The sequence below is a fragment of the Centroberyx gerrardi genome, chromosome 2, assembly GCF_048128805.1.
Source record: "Centroberyx gerrardi isolate f3 chromosome 2, fCenGer3.hap1.cur.20231027, whole genome shotgun sequence".
Lineage (NCBI taxonomy): Eukaryota > Metazoa > Chordata > Actinopteri > Beryciformes > Berycidae > Centroberyx > Centroberyx gerrardi.
The window spans coordinates 32565351-32585339 of NC_135998.1; the positions used below are offsets into that span (position 1 = coordinate 32565351).

At 38.6% G+C, this 19989-nt stretch overlaps 1 protein-coding gene across 3 annotated transcripts in view; it reads right to left on the reverse strand.

Annotated features, from left to right (window-relative positions):
• Positions 1–1678: 1678 nt before the first annotated feature.
• The window catches only part of ythdc2 (YTH domain containing 2), a 41589-nt gene continuing 23278 nt past the window's right edge, over positions 1679–19989 (reverse strand). Inside the window, exons 20-32 of one of the 3 annotated variants that reach the window (XM_078287157.1) lie at positions 18859–18978; positions 16308–16580; positions 14823–14949; positions 13185–13390; positions 11811–12006; positions 10452–10543; positions 9163–9282; positions 8724–8881; positions 7718–7892; positions 5780–5989; positions 4866–5048; positions 2838–2913; positions 1679–2428 (exon numbers count right to left, since the gene is read on the reverse strand). In XM_078287157.1, coding sequence (XP_078143283.1) covers positions 2842–2913; positions 4866–5048; positions 5780–5989; positions 7718–7892; positions 8724–8881; positions 9163–9282; positions 10452–10543; positions 11811–12006; positions 13185–13390; positions 14823–14949; positions 16308–16580; positions 18859–18978 — 1932 coding nt within the window. In that variant the 3' untranslated portion in view covers positions 1679–2428; positions 2838–2841. Of the gene's footprint in view, positions 2429–2837; positions 2914–4865; positions 5049–5779; positions 5990–7717; positions 7914–8723; positions 8882–9162; positions 9283–10451; positions 10544–11810; positions 12007–13184; positions 13391–14822; positions 14950–16307; positions 16581–18858; positions 18979–19989 lie in introns of all 3 variants that reach the window. The other 2 variants (XM_071906078.2, XM_071906077.2) reach the window with 2 other exon arrangements.

Below are 19989 nucleotides of genomic sequence, written 5' to 3' on the forward strand. Positions count from 1 at the left end.
TTCACCAGAGTCTCAAGACTAACTAACTACATAGTTTGTCTCTAGTCGAGAGGTTCTGCTTTGACCACATGGCATGACAGTCGCTCAGAAAGCTGTCAAGAGCTACAGTCACAACCAACATTATTGTTATTAGATTATTATTATTAATGTATACAGTATATACACATATATACATATATAATTAATTCTACCTCATAAATGGTTAAAAGTTATTTTATTTTCATGTTTCCTTACAGTAAAATATAAATGCCATTTCAATACACTACGCATGTCTAGTTAAACAGTTAAATTACTTGGATATGCAGGCCTACTTCACAGTATATTTAAGATTTGGTAATGCAAATCATATACAATAATGAATTGATCATTAACTCATTAATTCACCAATAAATCATTGTTTATTAAGGGCTTATAAAAATTCATTATTTTAAAGTGTTACTGAAAGACTTATAGCTACCACATAAGTCTCATAATTATAAAATTGTTACCCCCTTAATTCCTGCACTTACTGTTTTGTTACTCTGCTGTAACACAGCATTGTACCCATAATTATTTTATTAGTATCCCATAATTACAAACTAGTTGCTCCGTAATTAGTGGGCTGGAATCTAAAGCGTTACTGAATTATGCATCAAAGACTTTTCCTCCGTTTACTGCTGTTGTCCTCCTTTGACTACTGGTGAACTTCCTCCCAGTTAGCCAAACCTTTCAGAGGGCTCGATGCTTAGCGCTGTTGCATAACACAATGCAGAGTAGCCCCAACTTAATTGGCTTACAAGCTGTATTTATGTTTTTAATTCTCTTCCAACATTTTCACAATTTCCATATGCCGTTTGGCTAGATAACATTTTATGCTAAGTTGTATCTCCTGAATGTGCTACAAATGCTGTTAGTGGCACAGCAGCTCAATGGTTTACAGTGTTGTCTCCCTAGAGGGTCCTGGGCTCAAATCTGTCCTTTTGTTTGCACGTATTAACTTCACTGCACTGTAATCCCAAACTTGGATGCATACAAGTGATAACAATGTTCTGTCACTACTGAAAGTTTAATCTTGGAACATTTGGAAAAAATTGCCTATTGCCTGCAAAGTCTACGACTCTAACTCTAACATGTTCATTTTCACAGCCCTAATATGTATACACAGTACATAAACCTAAACGGTATATAAAACTAAAGTATAAATAGGATCTATCTATACAGTATGCATATGGTCCTCTGTTGGAGCCTGACGGGAAGCTGTGGAAATCAGTATTAGAGGAAAAAATAAAATAAATATCTAAATATCTACAGGTACTACAGGTAGTTCCAGAGTATAAATAGGCTAGCTTTAGAAATGCATTCAGGTGTAAGCAAAATGAGAAAGGAACAAACAACCAAGTAGTTGAACAAAGAGTTCTATTTTACAGAAAACAAAAACTTTTGTTATTTGCTGAAAAGGGATCCAAAGAAAGGTTGATTTTTATTATTGCTCACACTTAAACTTCAGTGTTGTCTGATTGCAAGCATTAACTGTTAGCAGCAGGAGTTATCATAAAGATGGTATAATCCTTTCTGATGTAAGCATTTATTATAATGAATATTATCCCGAGTCATCACTGCTATTGTAATCATTGATCAAATTGCCCATTCCTTAAAAACAAGCCAAGCAACACAGCATCAAGATGAAATCTCAGTTTATTCTCATTACAACAACACAGTCGTAAAGATGGCTTAAATGAACTTACTCAAAATTCAAAACTCATTGTCCAAATGCTAACTACATAAATAAAGGCTTTCTTTTTTTCTTCATCTAGGAAGCATTTGCAAAATGTTTTCTTTATGTAATGTATATACTGTACACATACCATAACAATGAATTAAATGAACCCAGTCATAAAAAACAACTATGCCATAACGTCAGCATGAAAAACGGTAGTAATTAATTGTAATTGCTCCTGTACTTATGGAACCAAAAAAGTAGCAAAATTGCCATATCTACATATATCTTTTATCCATTCTAATCCAAATCTCTGGTCATTTTTTAAAAACTCAAGTTTATCACATCCAGAATATAAGCTTTGAAACATTTCATTGAAATGTTGAAAAAACATTGGAAAAAAAAACAGTGATAGAAAATTAAAAAATCTTCATGTAAATATTCTCTTTCCATTTCAGCTCATTCGGTTTACATTGGAACGTGAACATAACATTATTGCATCTGAACAGGTGAATACTTTCTTGAATGGAAACTTTCAGAAATTCATGTTAAGAAAAAAACAAAACCTTTGTGAGTACCTAGTTGTAGAGCGGTGACAAAAAAAAGTGAGGAAATGAAGAGAATTGAAGATCATTGGGAATTGAGCTTCATGAGTATTTCACATACTTCAGTCCTTCCATTATCTTGCTGGCTTGACAGTAGCAGATAGTAAGGTCCTTCTAGTCTTTATGGCTAAAGAGAAATAAAACATCAAATTACTAATTATTAAACAGCCTTTTTTTCAGAATTTATCCAATGGTGGTTTGAAGGCCTTTCATAAGCTCAATAGCAGAATTTTCTCAGGGATTCTCAATTGTTTTTACGTCCCAGAACCCCAAAGAGCCCCATATTAGGCCACAAACCCCCTACATTTCATTCAAATAACTTTTTCTGTTATTAGAATTTTACACTTTCACATCAAATTTCTCTAATTTCCTCTCCACCTTGATAGGAAACAGTTACATTTTACACCAAAAATCCCAAATGTATTTTGAGCCAATTTTAGTAGCGCAAGAATACTGTGAGAAAATGTGGAAAAAGTCAAGGTGGACTTGAATACTTGTTATAGATGGTCTATCTGTTGACAGTGGCAACGTTGTACCTCTTTATTGACCTTGACTCCCAGAGTTTCGCTCCCAAAGCAAAAGCAGTTGGCCACCGGCTTGGGGTTCTAACTCCTAGATGGGACAAAGAAGAGATGGGGAAATTGTTTAAAATGCAGTAATTACACTGGTAAACTTTTTTTCCCCTCTCCCTTCCAAAAGCAATTGACAATGACTTTTGAAGTGGGGAGACCACTTTGCTGTTGCTCAACAGTAAAAACAGCTCAGTCAGAGAACCTAATATTTCTCCACGAAGCAAACCTCTGTCTAATTTTGGTGGATTTAAAATATTTTTTCAACACCTGCAGACATAGAATATGAATTACCTGTACCTGTTTCCTACTAATCAGTTGAAGTTGGAGGTGATTTTGCAGTTTTGTAAAGAAAATTGTTTACAAATCCTTGATACTGCCAAACTTTCTTTACCCGAATCCGTGTGCTATCTGGAAAAAACATAAGATTGTCCAAACAGAGGCTTATGTTGCCAAAAAAAAAAAAAAAAAAAAAGTTTAATACATAAAGTTAATAACAAAAAGGTGTAGCTGACCATTGTAAGGACTCTAGAGTGCACAGATGTAAGCAATTTTTTGTGAGTGCTTGTAACTTAATATTTGTATTGGTCTAATTAATGGTTAAGTGTAATGAAATGACACCATTTTTACATGTGAAGCTACTACACACTCTTCACAAGGTTTCAGTGCTTCACTTTCAGAGCTATGAATCCTGGGATTTCTGTCAGCTTAGGTATTACAATACTGCAACAACCTCACCCGTCCATTGAACTAGAATATGGAATTTCCTTTTAAGAGAGAAGGAAAAGACCAGTAAGCAAATAATATACGATTGCATGATGGTTGGTGTTCAACTGTTCATTCAGGTCCCAGGACATGTGCCTCAACAATCAAGCTTTTTTTGCCAGGTCCTACTCTCAGCCCCTCCTTACTAGGAGACCTCCTCATCTTTCCACAGCATCCTCTCGCCATCAGCGGGACATAAAAGGTTCGTTTCATCACGTCAGACGAGTGCCTGAAGATCCACCCTTGCTTAGGTTTCTGTGGCGGAACATGAAGAGAGAGGGAATCCCTGCTGCATGCGAGTGGCAAGTTCTACCTTTCGGCACCACAAGCAGCCCCTGCTGTGCAATATATATAATAATAATAATAATAAACTTTATTTGTGATTTATGATCCTTGGCCTTCAGGAATAGGAAGTCAAGATGAAGCAAAACATCATATCTCTGTGCTTCATTACCAATGATGAGAACCTCTGTTTTGTCTTGGTTTAGTTGCAAGAAGTTCTGAGACATCCACAAGTTGACATGATCTATACACTGCAGCAGGGAGTTAATAGACTTGTGAGCATCAGGTGCTATAGATGGGTATAACTGTGTGTTGTCAGCAAATTGATGTTAGCAAATGTTCTAATTCTTAATGATATCGGCAAGAGGAAGCATGTAAAGGCGAAATAACATTGGCCCCGAAATTGAGCCTTGGGGAACACCACAAGATAAAGCATGAGGGTTGGAGACAAAGGAGACAAATAAAGAGGCGCAGGAGGCAGCGGAGCAAAGCTTTTATGTGGACACCTGATTAACCAGCCTCCCTACTGCCGTCGCAGGGCAACTCCCTGACGATTCAAATCGCCTTTTCAATTAGAACACAAGTTCTTATTACCTCCGTTCTCAGAACTTCCCACTTTTCACTGTCCCTCGCCCTTCCACAGGATTTGGGAAGATGGCTTTTAGTCGTTATGCTTTTTCCTGGAATCAGCTCCGGAAACACGCAAAACTGGAACACTTCATCCCTCTGGGTGATTATAAAAGTCTACTGCAGACTGTATAATGGATGTATAATGTGTAACTTGTTGTATTGTGGTTCTGCATTGTATTTTATGTTATGTAATATCTGCCTGTTGCTCTCTTGGCCAGAGCTCCCTTGCAAAAGAGATGGGCATCTCAATGGGACTCACCTGGTTAAATAAAGGAGAAATAAAATGCATAAATAAATGAGCATGTGACATCTTCTCACCTGTCCATCCCTGCTGATCTGGACTTTCTTGTTGTCATTCCATGGGTTGAGGAGGTGGTGAGTGCACTGGAAGGGAAGACTCTCCTTCTGGATCCATTCCACACTGAAAACCCCTCCTAGCCCCATGAACCCCCAGTCCTGGCAGTGCTCCCGACTGATGACTGATGCCATGCGAGCATAGCCCTGAGAAAAAGACAAAATACATCATTAGAATCATCTTTATTTATATAGAATGACAGTGCTATATGCCCTAGAGTCAAAAACTCTACGGAATCCAGGCGGACTTTTATTTGTTTGCCATGTTTTTCTTCAGGGTTTATTCACCCATACTTGGGTGAGCCATGCATGTTTATTTTAAATATTTTAATTGCGCTCTCCCCTCACATTTTTTCATTTCTGTCAGTGACTTCAATCAGGACACTGAACTCTGACAAGACAGACAACAAACCAACAACCTCAACAAACTGTTGAACTTTTTCCTCACAATTCATTATGCTTTGTGTGTCTACCATAGCTTATCGGCACGTGACCATATTGAATATGTGTCATCTCCTTGTGCATAGTTTTAGGGTTAGTAGTTGCAGTAGGCATCATACAATAATAGGAGGTGTTCTCCATGGGTCTTAAAAGATATTTTACTATCCAGTCAAATTCCTAATTAGATACATTTTGTAACAATTTTCCAGCAAAATCGGATAAACAACATGACCGCCAGCAACCAATGAACTTTACAATTCACTAACAGAAAAACCCGCCATAACTCACTGAATGTTTTTCCGAACAATACAAAACTTGTTCCACATGTTTAGCAAAGATCATCAAGCATGTCTGCAACAGCATTCAAGACTTGTGTAAAGCATATCTATCCATTTTCAAGCCTGTATATATATGTATATCAGTTGTAGGTGTGTTACCTGGAAGTGTCCGGAACCCTGGACGGAGAAGATGAGGAAGATGATGCTGTTCTCCAGAAAGGCTTTGTTGAGCTTGAGCTCGTTGCTGGGCGTGGTGGACCAGATACCTCTCTGCTGGGAAATTTCAATGTTCCGGAGGTTGCTGCTCTTCATGACAAAGTACCGTACCGATGAAAAGGCTGGTTGTGGGGATGGCGGCTTGAAGCACTGCTGGGAAGAGGAGAGAGAAGCAACTGAATAAGAAAATCATCACTCAATTAGATTCAACTTTCATGATGCCCGTGGGGAAAATGGCTCATTGCAGCAGCAAAGAAACAAAAAATAGAAATACAAATAGAGCAAATGGTAGCAAAAGTATTTTTTTTAGTGACTATTTTAGAAGTTTATTGGCGAAAAGTTGTAAAGTTCAACTTTCCAATTTGTCTTTATCACTTTATTGGCTCATTCAAGTGTGCTCTACCTGTAATTACAATATTTCCGACAGCATTTGAAGGCAACATCTGCTTGCAACTGTAGTTAAAATGCGTTAGATCTAGGAGATGAGGTAAATATTGGACTTGTGGACCCACAGTGCAATCGTTTGGCTTCAGAACACTAGGATTATACTGTCTATGGTCCTTTTTGGAAAGAAACTGTCTCCATTCACTCACAGTTGTTTTGGAGAAGGCTGCTAAAGCTGTTCTAACTTGCTGTGTGTTATATTGACATACAAAGTTTATATTATTATTTCAACTGACATGAGGGTGAGTAGATAATGACACTGTCCCCGACATCCCGGGGACAATACAAAATTTATAGGGGACGCACTAAATTATCTTATATCTTAATTGTCTTAGACATTTGATGGGACGAATTTTATGACACACTTTTTCTGCGAATCAAACGGAAAGAAAAACTTAACGTCATCACCCCTGAATGCTGATATGCGTTCTTGATTATTCGATGAATGCTGGGCCAACTGATAATGATACATTTACTAAATTTTCAGTCCCTTATTTAATTGATGTATTGTAATTGCATTGTACAACGTTTTATGTGTTTCAACCACCTACTACTGTATATGGCATTGCAGCAACAATCTGAACAGATGACCATTCTAGATGCATCTTATCGATGATTTCATTCACCATATTATTAGTTAGTTGCTTTTGTCGTCAGCATCAGCAATGGTGACATGATGATGATGATGATGACACTCCTAAGCAATAGCATTTTTCACAATGTTAAAAAATAAAATAAAAAAATATCCAAAATATGGGACGGCTGAAAATAGACTTTGGGACAGTTTTGGGACAGTTGGTGAGCCCAGATATGAATAAAAAATATGAAAGTAAATGTAAAGTATCCAACATATCGTGAGAACATTAGCATGAATAAAAAATATAACCAATATGAAAATATCTAAATGTAGGCTATGCAGTATATAATAAATGATAAACTATAATATGAGAATATGAATGAGAATTTATTACATATACACTACCAGTCAAAAGTTTGGACACACCACATTTTTCTTTATTTTTACTATTTTCCACATTTTAGAATAATAGTAAAGACTTACAAACTATGAAATAACACAAATGGAACTATGCAGTGACCAAAAAAGTGTTAAACAAATCCAAACTATCTCTATATTTTAGATTCTTTAAAGTAGCCGCCCTTTGCCTTGATGGAAAGGCAAAGGCTTTGGAAAGAAATTCATACATAGGATCAACTTCACTATTTATATTTGTCTAAGAAACACATTTCAAGCATTTAAGCAGAAGCCTTTACATCAAAATGGCTTTAAGAGAATGAAAAACATAGAACATTCAATCAGGTGTGTCCAAACTTTTGACTGGTAGTGTATACATAAGCAAGCCAATTCTCACATTTACTGACACAAGCTTTTGATAACTACATTCAGTCAGTTAACGATGCTTGGAAGGTACTGAATACCTTTGCTGAAGAGGTGGGGGAGGGACTGCTGGAGGGGCTGTTGAGGCCGACTGAGCCTGAGGAATTGCTGGAGGACTGCGGGTCGTCCGAGTGGTGGCTAATGTGCAGCGAGGCCTCATCTCTGCTGTAGGGCTTTGTGTGGAGCGGGGCCGAGGCTGGTGACATCCTAGACGGCCTGAGGGAAAGTGGACCATTTCTGGGCGTCAGTAATGTCGGTAATTTACAGCCAAGCCTTGTCAAATACTTCCTTTCTTTGTCTCACTTGAAAGAAATCAATTACAAATGGAAAATATGCACAATATGAGGATACACCAAAAGATATGAGATGTGTTGCAAAATGACAAGAGTGAAAAATTACAAAAATATAAATATGCATTATATAAGAAATCAGAGAAAAATTTGAATATGAAGAAAAACAGTGAAATGAATTGAGTTTATTTCCTTTGCATCCTACTATAAAATGAGGAAAACCCTGTCTGTCTGTCTGCATCCATTTTGCTCCTCATGGGTTGGCCAATCAATCTGAAGCTGCACATGGGCATTGAGCATTGGCATAGGCAGGGACTGACGAAGCTGATTTTTCCATTTTCCCAAATTTATGCTGTTTATGCGCATTTTTGGCAAGTCTGCGCGGAGTTATGGCGCGCGCATCCCCGGGTAGGGACCTTATGCATGATTATCATGATAGTTTCATGTGTTTTGTACGTCTATGAAAAGTGTCATATGTGTAACTATGTTTAATCTGTGTGTTAGTCTCTTGAACGGAATTGCCTAAGGATGCAAAACGAATTTCAGTGTAAACTGACAATAAAGTTGTATCGTATCGTATATAAAGTAAATTGTGCATGCTCTTTATTTAGATTTCCTGCGAGAAACCCTGTAAACATACACAGTTGAGTTCGCCCTGCTATAAGAACCAAATACCAATACCAAATACAACACAATTCAAGACAACAACATGATGCATTACATGGCGATGATAATATTCCTTGTACTACTAGGGTACCTGTCATAGCTGGTATTTGTGGAGGTGGGCAGTTGAGGGGTGCTCTTGGTGTTCTTTGAAGAGGTCTGGGGGCCCTCCTCTGATGACATGGGCCGGGGCCGCTGGCCAATGCCTGTGGGCTGCTGCAGGCCTGCTGCTTTCTCCTCTGCTGCAAGCACCTGGGGAAGGTAGTGTGACCCCCTTTACACCTCCTGGGTGATCAGATTCAATATCAATCTGCTTCAAGCATTATCTATACACACAAACGTGTTTTGATGATATGGATGGTGATGGAGGTGGTTGTGATGATGAAAATGATGACAATTGTCTTTGGCTGCTTGCCCTAATCTCGACACCTTACATTGGTGCCTGTCAGTATTACGTTTTTATGTTATGCTTTTAATATTTACTGCAAAATGAATTACCCATTGGGACAAATAAAAGTTGAAACTTGACTTACAGTGACCAAGGTGCGGATTGTGGCCTCATCCTGCTGAGACCAGGGCTTTGAAGGACAACGGATCCTCCTGAGGAACAAGCTGTGCCACTTCTGCCTCAGTTGAAACACCAGTCCTGCCGCCTGACAAGAAGATACAGAACTTATGGCAATGGCAATGCTGTATTTCCTCTATAGATAACTCTGTGATATTACAGTTACACACAAGACTTTTTGGGACCTTTTTGATGCCAGTTAGACATATGAGACCAATTTCACCAATGAAATTAACATGAAAACCACTGTAACCCTATTAGAATATAGTTCTGTATGAATTTTCTCTCTGGGAAAAAAAACAGTGCGCTGAACAATGCATTTTTAAGACCGTCTAAGAACCAGCTCTCTACCACGGATATATTAAATTCTGGATGAGGTACACAAAAATGGCGGCCCATTCATTCCAATGAAAGTTATTCACCCAGCGCACATGCCAAAAATCTTTCTATAGCTCCTGCTTCTGGGCCCAAACTACATGCGCATGAGGGTCTTTCCTTGGCCCCACCTGGCCCACGTGAACGAGCCTAGTCGTGTTCTCGTAATGACCGTTACAACAGCGCGTTCATGAGCGCCGGCAGGCTGCTTTGGTTCTGGCTCCCTCTGGCTGCTGCTGCAATACAGCTGGCCAACTAGTTAGCTCTTCAAGGAAACCATCGTTGGCCTAAAGGATTCAGCTAAAACTACCATGATTTATTCAAGAACAATTTAACATTTAGTCTAATTGTTGGATGTTGCTCCACATAACATTGGCTTCATTTGTATAAATTCTAAATCAGATGAAGTGTTTCAATCTGGATAAAACTGAGCTAAGCTTAACATTGGTAATAACGTTAGCATAACATAATGGAATCAGCTAGCAGTTAACGTTAGGCAAGTTAACTTTGGTAAAGATAGACAGGTTCGCTAGATCACAGCCTCAACTCTGCATTTCTGATTTGTGCCCCACTTGTGTTTGTTTGTTGAGTGTTATTTTGTGTTTCTTACAGGGGAGCCAATTTCATGCCACACATCACTAGCTAGTTAGCTAGTGATGATTAGCTAGTTAGCTAGTGATGTGTGTTCATTTGCTTCATCATTGTGTTTTTCTGACAGATCTATGTTCAGGTATCCCGTGTATTTGCTTCAGCGCAGCTGATGGAAAGATATCTATCACATTTACCTTTTGAGACCTTACAGAGGTTTGCTTAAAATTAGCTCGACAGTCAGATCTGATGGAAACATAGCTAATAACATATCAGCGTTAACAGTGATCTCACCTCTCTGTCCAATTGGAAGTTGAGCCAGTCGTCGATCTTTATCTGAGCTAGGTCCTCTATCTCACTGTCACTACTGTCAATCGGTGCACTGTCTAAAGGAAAGACCAGTACAAATAAAGACAAAGACAAAGAGTGTGTCTTCCAGTTAAGAGGCTTTTTTTCAGTTGCATTTATAGGCTTCTAAAGCAGACGGGACAGACATAAAGTAGGATATTTTGTACTGTTGAGCAGGAAAAATAATAATGAACTTTGTTAACAGAGTTAACTGAATCCTTAATAAAAATAGGAAAAATAGGAAATTCAAAAGAAAAAATTGCTTAAAAATAAAAGGAAACATTAGAAAAAGATAAAAAAACAAAAACAAACAAACAAAATATGACATTAAAGCAAGTCTATAAAAATTTTGCACCCTAAATTCCAACCTAAAATCACCTTTAGTCTCATGTCAAAACTGAGGACAGTCAAAAGGAGCCTTCAGCACATGTTGAGTATAAATATATGAATGAAAATACATGAAAATATATTGCCACTGTCGGGTGAAAACCTTGTAACTCCAATTTGGGTGATTTTTATGTTTTAACATCAAATTAAGGATTATTGGAGGTAACACTTTATATTAGCGAACACATATTAACTATTAATAAGTTGCTTATTAACATAATAATAATAATAATAATAATAATAATAATAACATGCATATTAGTAGTGTATTGGTTCATCATTACAAACAACTTATTAGCACCTTATTCTGCACTAATGTATTCTACATATATACGTATATCACATTAACTATGGGTTTTCCCTCAGTAGCATCCCAATTAGTGCTTATAGCAGTCAGAAAGGAAGTTGTTGCACATTAATTGGCCTCTTAGTATGCTTTGATTCATATGAATCATTTGAACATTTCTATTGGTTTACAATACATTATCAAAAGATATACTTATAGAATACAATATTGCAGAATAAGGTGCCAATAAATGGTTTGTAATGATGAACCAATATGTTTTCCCTAATATAAAGTGTTAACCAGGCTCCTTTACAGAAAATTGTTCAACCCTTGGGTTTATGAAACTTTTTGAAAACCAATTAGATAAACTTATAGTCACCCAACAACAGCAATATATGATTTTATAGCATATATTCTGAGTGTGAAAAATGACAGCAGTAGAACATACTAAGAAGAAAAATAAATGGGAAATATGCACCATGAAAATAAATTAAGATACATTATAGATACACAAAATATGAGACTATGAAAAAAAAAAAATTTACAATGTGGAAAAATGTGCATTGTTACAGCTCTCGGCTCAAGCAAACACCCACCAATTTTACATGTAGCATGGACCAGGTTACAAGTACCTTTTTGGATAGCAGGCTCCTGCAAGGCAGAGCTGGGTAGTTTCGCGCCGCCCCCAAATATGGCCACAGTGATAGGCGAGACCATGGAGCAACAGCGAACACTAGCTATCCTATGGCCCCGGGTCATCTCATCGTAGATCAACCAATCTGTGGGGAGGGCTTGGATGGATGACATTTGTTCCTTGGCTGGGGGGCTCTAAACAGAAAAAAACATGTATTTCATGTGCAGCACTTTTGTCCTGTGACTAGGAAATAACAATGTTAGAAAGAAATAGGAGGGTAAACTACATGTATGATCTCCAGTCAGTGATCAATTTGATGGAAAAAGCTTAGTTGGTCGGGTTTGGTGAGTTTATGCTAATGACTTTGAGATGTTACGTTTGAGAGAACGGTCCTTGCGCGATTATGTTCGAAAGATGCTGAAGTGTGTTGGGCAAGTTACTCAGAAAATGTAATCAATTACTCTTTACTTATTACTAATTTAAATAGTAATCACATTACTTTACTAATTACTCAACAGGAACAGTAATTAGTTATATTACTCATACATTACTTTCCGTTTTGTTGGCAGTAGAGGCCGTTTTGTCGGTGCCGGCGGGTTGCTTTTCCCTGAGTTTCACATTGCTGTGTTGCCATATTAGATGCTTTGATGAATTGGATGTTGTGTTTTTCTCTGTGGAAAGCGTTTTGCTGCACACACAAAGTTTACAACAGACAATAATGTTCTTTGCATCCTTGACTGGGATAGATTCAAAGTAATGGGAATACCATCTTTTGTTTTGCTTTTTTAGTTAACAGCCGAGGTAAACCTGCCCACGCATGTCCTTAAGATACCTATGTTAGTCATAGTAATAGTAATATAACCCAAACCGGATATGTTAAAATACAGTATCTGTCAAAATGCACCTACATACCTGTGTGCACCAGCTATTTTAGTCTTGTCTTTCAATGTAGATGAAGTAGTGTTGAGTAGTGCAAGAGCTTTCTTCTTTTGACTGAACATTTTAGAGTTTGTAAAAGCTTTTCTGGGAGAAAATGATGTACCATTCAATTTTAGTTTGGCTATACTATTTTAATTCCATGCCTTGGCTTTCTATTCAACAGTGAGAATTCTATTTCAAAAATTTCTGCAGTTTTTTATTGTATTAGAGTACTTGGAATGGTTGGACCTCATGTTAGTCAAAATCACTGAGAAGACACAAGACGTTTGCTATGGCTTTTCTGAAGATCATTTTTGCCTTTATCAAATTGTCTACAGTGAAGAGAGACAGGGAAGATGGGGGAGGGGGAGGTACTAGGTGACAAAGGTACTTTTTTGTAAGGCCACAATGTGAAGACAGCATTACATGTAAACAGTATGACATGTTTCCTTACCTTCTTGAACTGGGACTGGTTAAGGATGGAGGTTGGATGGAACCGGACCTTCTTCTCCTTGTAACTGGACAGGAAGGAGATTTCTCGGTTGACATGGATCAGGTTGGGATACATGCCGGCCATCAGGGCTGCCTTCACCACTGCCCAGTTCTCCGAGTTCAGGTTCACATCACGGATGTCGCTGCCCCCACGTGCCCGCACGAAACCTGGGGAACGATCGATTATGAATCTGCTGCAATATAACCTCAGGCTGCATTCCATTTCAAAGGGGTCATATCACATCTTACAATCTAGAACATTACAATATATTAATGGTTAAATGTGTAATAAATCTTTGTATTTGATTTACAAGTCAAGAATACTTTTGCTAATACATTGCAACACTGATCTTGAACAGTGATCACTGACACTAAATTACACAATTATCTGATAGTGAGTAATGCTTGTACTAATGTACTAATGTATTGATGTACTTGTTATAAATTATTAAGATATCATTTGTAAATCATTTATAACGATTAATGAATCATTAACTGCACATTAACTGATCATTAATTCATCAAAAACTCATTGTTTATTAAGGGCTTCTAAACATTCATTATTTTAAAGTGTTACTGAGTTTTCTGTCAGTTACATCAGCATTTGTGTCGAATCAAGTCAGTGAGTCGAGTCCGCTAAGCTTTGGAGATGCGACCAGGGCCGGATCTACGCACAGGCATTCTAGGCACATGCCTAGGGCCTCCTTGCCACTAGGACATCAACTGCCTACATTAAATAATGTTTAACACATATTTATTTTAAAATATTTTAAAAATATAAAAATCCGATCTAAAACTTTATTTCAATGTTTATATATATATATATATTTTTTAAACGTACACAACGTTACGTTAGCGCCAAATGTGCGGGAAAAAGTATTTCCGGTTCAGTGGAGATCATCACTGTATGTTAGCAGCAGCGACATATAGGCTAACTGTTAGCAGCTTTTCGGTATGCTTTCAGGTGCAGCAAAGCGCAAAAAAAAAAGAAAAATGAAGAGGAAGAAAGAAAACAACAGAGAGGGGCTTCACACAAGTTTCTCTCGGGCCCTTCAAAGCCCACAAGCCAGCCTCAATTACCGGCTGCAACTGCAAGACCCTCCGCTGCGGAGGAGCAGGGCGGAGGCATCGTTTGGAAATAAAAATTACACAAATAGATTCAAATTTAGTACAGCAAGTGGAATCTGAGTGAGCATACTGGCGCAACATTTTAAAACGTATAGTGGTGAGTGGCGGTTAAAAGTCATTTTGTTTGTTTACCAAATATCAAAATGTGCGTGGGGGGGGGGGGGGGGGGGGGGCGAAAAATACAGTCTGCCTAGTGTAATCTGTCCATTTAATCCGGCCCTGGATGCGACCGCTGAATTAGTTTCAGAATGTACTGATCTAACCGAAGAGCAATCATGTTTATGTGATAGGTGACATTACTGGACGCTGTTGGAATTGTCACATAAATTTGATGACATTAGGTAAAACCAAAACGCCAATTATAGCATGCGATTTGGTGATCTTGGGTAGTATTACACACTTGGATAGTCCACAGAGTGAGGGGGGGAAAAAAGGAATGGAAAATAGGAAACAGGAGTCAACTGTAACTGACCAATGGCACGGAGCTGTCCCAACAGCTGCGTCCTCATGCCAATGATCATGTCCATGGTGGCCTGGGACAGGAAGTTCTTCTCACAGAAGGACCTCTCCCAACCATCACTGCGGGCCTTCTGCCATGCCTAACACCGGACAAGAGAAACAGTGTCAGAGGAAAAATGACATCAGCTGGATTTCCATCCAAATATTTTTATGCAAATTATGAGGTGCCAAATTAAAAATAGGCTATTAATAGTGATACAAACAGGTTTGTTCATGGCCATGTATAAGGCACTGTGGTGGTTGCATGGCCATTAGCTGAAACATTAGAATGTCATTTGTATTGTTTCTTCCATGTAAAAGTCTCTGTCATGGTTCTATGTAGGGTTGGCAATTAATTTTATCAATGTTTTTTATTCATTTTTATCAGTTTTATCAATGTCGATTCCTTAATGACTCCTTAACGATCAGATTCCTTGGCAATTCCCTTATTGGTTTCTTTCAACTATATATTACCTGTATAGACCTTGATTGCAGTCCAGAAATACTAATTCTGTAACTGAATTGATTGGAAGTCTGTGACCAACCAGGGATGCACCGGCCAATCTCATGGATGTGTTTTTTTTCTGTGCAGGCGTCATTTTGATTCGCTTCAACTCAGCTTATGGAAACTTACCTTATATGCATTTTACTTTTTATTTAACATTTCAAAAGGTTAGAACTTGCTCAAAACTGGTAAGACAGCTGGATGAAACGGGCCATAACATAACATAACATTTAAATGGATAGGCTAACTATAATTCATAGCCAGCATGATGATGCAAATATACAAAAACAAACAAATACAAATTTATGACTCAATCGTGGAAAGATGTTGGACTATATTTAACTGGTACAAATTGATAATTATGTTGACACAAATTATTCTTATTCTTATCATTACTATAATCTTATTTTCTCATAATGTATTATTTCCCTCTCTTGTAAATTAGCTCTCTTGTAAATTACAGCATATCTTTATTTTCTTTCTTTAGTTACTTGATTGTAAAGTTTTGCACAAGTGTAGTTTATGTGTATGTTTAAGTATGTATGTATGTATATGTGTATATGTATGTATATGTATATATACAGTATGTATGTATGTATGTGTATGTATAGGTGTATGTTATATGTATCAATTCACAAAAGTATTGTCAATAATATTTATGTGGACCCCAGGAATAGTAGCTACTGCTATTGCAACAGCTAATGGGGATCTAAATAAACAATAAACAAACAATAAACACACAGCTACTACTACAACTAGGAATGGGCACGGTTATTTGAATATTTGAAATGATGTGGGTATTCATGGGGTTACATTTCCTGTCAACAGCTTTTTTTGGTGTAGTTCGGTTAACCGCTTTGAATATTTGAATATTGCTATGGGAAATGGAGATGGTAAAATCAAGGCCCATATTTATCCCCAAATTGACACCTAATGCGAAACCACCCCACCTACCTGGAAGGCTCGCAGCAAGGCCATGTGGTCACTGAAGGTGGTGGCAGTGAAACGCTTGCGGCAGAGTAAAGCCGCCCTCTTCTGCGAGGCCTGGGTGGGAAGGACGAAGGGGTCACGGTAGGCCAGTGTGCAGGCAATGGTTAGGATGGGGTCCAGGCACTTGAGCACCACGGCGCACAGCACCATCTTGCCTAGGTGGGGCTCCACAGGCAAGTCAGCCAGGTGATACCCCAGATCAGTCAGGTCTTCAAATGGGTCCATGGCGTCTATCGTCTGGAGGGAGCGGTGGACGTCAACACAAACACAAAGCATGTTTTAAGTTAAAAATTGCCAATGAACTTCATTGATAACTTTAACCTGTTCTGGGAGCGTAGAGACCTTTTCAGAGCAGATGGCCGCCATCTAAACGGGTCCGGAGTGAAACTACTAACGGACAATCTCCTCTACTTCCTTCATCACCCATCTGCCCCCCTCCCGGATGCACTCAACTATGACACACTTCTGTCCCAACTTCAAGAGCAACCCATAGATGACCAGTCACTCTCACCGCAGCCCCAGTCCCAGCCTCAGCCTGGAGCTCTCTGTTCCTCCAGATCACCCTCCCCCTCCCCCTCCCCCTCCCTCGCCTCCCCTCTGTTAGGATTCACAGATAAGATGGAAGAACTGGTGAATGCCGGACTTAAACTCACCCCTCGACCCCTTCCCCGCACCATTCTAGCCAGCCCTCAGGCTCCACCACCCCCAAAGCCCCGCTCTTCAATTCTCCCCCCTCGTCCCCCTCGCCCATGCCCCCCCTCTTCAACTCCCAGATGTCCTCCCCCTCCCTGCCCCCCCTCGACCTTCATCCATCCTGGAGGCACCAAGCGCACTGTGTCACACCAACGTTACTGATATCAACACCGGAGAAGCAAACAACTGATGGCCTTGGGGTCCCTGCTACAGTGTAGCTGGTACTCGTGAAATTTCCCATATCAAGCTGGGACCCAATACACGTATTGCTGGATCACAACCACCACCAAGAGTTTTTACGTCAGTGCCTGTAACTTTCCCCATTCCTGTTTTGACTAGCAGTAGAATAAGCAAGACGTACCCTCTCCATGCTGCAAACTTATCAAATTTGATAAGTGTGAAACAACTTGACAATTGGATATGTGTCCATCATCACTCAAAATCGGGTTCAGGCCCTGTCAAAACTTCAAAATTAGCTTTACTAAATGTTAGGTCACTAACAAACAAATCATTTTTAATTAATGATCTTATTGTTAATTTTAAACTTGATTTCATCTTTTTAACGGAAACTTGGTTAGATGAAAATAGCAATGCTACACTTATTGAAGCATGTCCTCCAAATTACAACTTCTATCAGTCAGTTAGACAGGGCAGACGAGGGGGTGGAATAGCTGCAATCTACTCAGATCAGTTTAACTGTACAAAGGTTGACCTAGGAGAGTTTTCGTCTTTTGAATATCTGGCCTTTGTCCTCAAGGCTGAAGCTCCAGTACTTATTTTAACACTCTATCGGCCACCTAGGCAACTACCATTTTTTCTCCCAGAATTCTCTGAATTGGCATCGCTTATTATCACCAGATATGATAGAATAATTTTGAATGGTGATCTAAACATTCACATAAATAATATGTCTGATTCGAAGGCTATGGAATTCATCAACCTACTGGACAGTGTAGAACTAACTCAACATGTCACTGAGGCTAAACACCAACATGGTAACACACTCGACCTGGTTGTGACGAAAGGGTTAACGATTGACAATGTATCAGTATCTAATGTCTCCGTTTCCGACCACTACTGTGTATTCTTTGATGCTCATTTGATTGTAACCAGGAACATGAAAGAATCGATCATATATTAGACCTACGAGTGTGATCAATCAGGCCATTATGGCTCACAATATATAGCTGTGCGCATAATGGCTGTGTGTAACGGTACAGTGGTTGCTTGGGCTTCAATCTACACAGTTTCATGCGTCTGGAGAGGGAGAGAGACTTTCACCTGTCTATCAACGCCCTGTAGCCCGTTGTACTGCTGTAAGTTGGGGGTTGCAGGAAGAAAATTGCAAAAAATTTATTTACAATCCTCGTTTTTTTTTAAATTGTGAAAACGCAGGTATTTAAAGCCCAAATATTTGGAAAAAGTAATGGAAGGATGAGACCAAAGTATTTCCAGTGTTTCAGAAATGTAAATGTAAAACCTCAACGCCAGCCCATGTCCTGTCTATAGAAAAAATACACCAAAATACTGGTATTACAATGGTTAAAAAGCCTATGCAATGGGTTTTACATGGCACGTTGACGCGCGTAGACCACAAAAAAAAGACTTGAAGTGTAAAAAGATTTTTGATATTCTTTTCCGTTTGGTCATAATATTTTTCAAAGTTTTGTGCGTGGGGCCTATTTTACAAAAACTGCTAACTCCAAGTGATCTTGCAAAATTTGGTGGCATTTTGCTAATAGGTGGCGCTATAGCAGCATCATCGTCAACTCTGGCACGATGTCAACATAAGGTATGAAAGCAAGAGCAAAGAGGTTCTTACCTTGAGCATCTGCACAGCGTTCCTGACTACATGGATGGGAGGTGGTTCTGGAGCTTTGGACAGGTATTCAGCGATGGGACAGGTGATGGGAGCCAGCAGTTTGGTGTGGAGACACAGTTCCTGACGCAGAAAACATGACCACAAATATTAACACTATTACACTTTGATATTTTGATTGGGTATGTATGTTTAGTTTAGTTTCATATAGAAATGGTAAAATGCAGAAAGAACAAAATGTGCAGGTGACATTTAAAAACAAAACAAAACAAAAAAAAACACGCTTAGAGAAACATCTCACCTCAACATGACAGACAACACAACTAAATTGGATAACAAAAGGGAAGTAAAATGTAACAAAATAAAAGTAAGGTTATTAAAACAATACCTTCTAAAAACAAAGACACTAGAATCTGAGATTAGAAACCTTGAAATGGAACACTTTCAGACACAAAATGAGGCAAGGATCCAGATCTTCACAGATCTTACAGGCCCATCATTCTACTATGCTTGAAATATAAGGTGTTTACTAAGGTTATGGCCACCAGATTGGAGAAGGTGATATCTTCTCTTATGAATCTCTCTTTGACAATACCGGGTTTCTTATCATCATAATGTTAGTGTTGTTGGCCACTATTAGTTGCTCGAGTAAAAAGGTATTCTGTGCATGTTATTCCCCAACTGTATTTGACCTGTGTTTTGAGATATATGTAATTCAGTATCCTTGTGATGCTTTCCAGTGATGGGGCCATTGATGCCCTTTGCTAAAAAAAATTACATCTCAATCCTGTAGCTTCACAACAGAAACATGACGAGTTAAAGTTGGATTGGTAACTCAGACACTTTACTAGTTGTTTTTCACCCCATGTAGTCATTCTGCCTCAGAATACTTTAGAGACAAGTGTATGACTTTCATAAGTCATTGCACATGAAGGATTTTTGGCTATGATGACCGAAACATCATATTAAATTATCTTGCAAGTACAGAAAGTGTGCGGGATTCTATTCCTCTCTCAGTATCTAGCTTTTTGGTTGTGGTCCTACACACCTGTCATCTTAAGACCTTTAGGTGTGCAAACATAAATTTTTTTCTTGACTTTGACTGTAATATTAATGAATTTGAAAATAATAGCA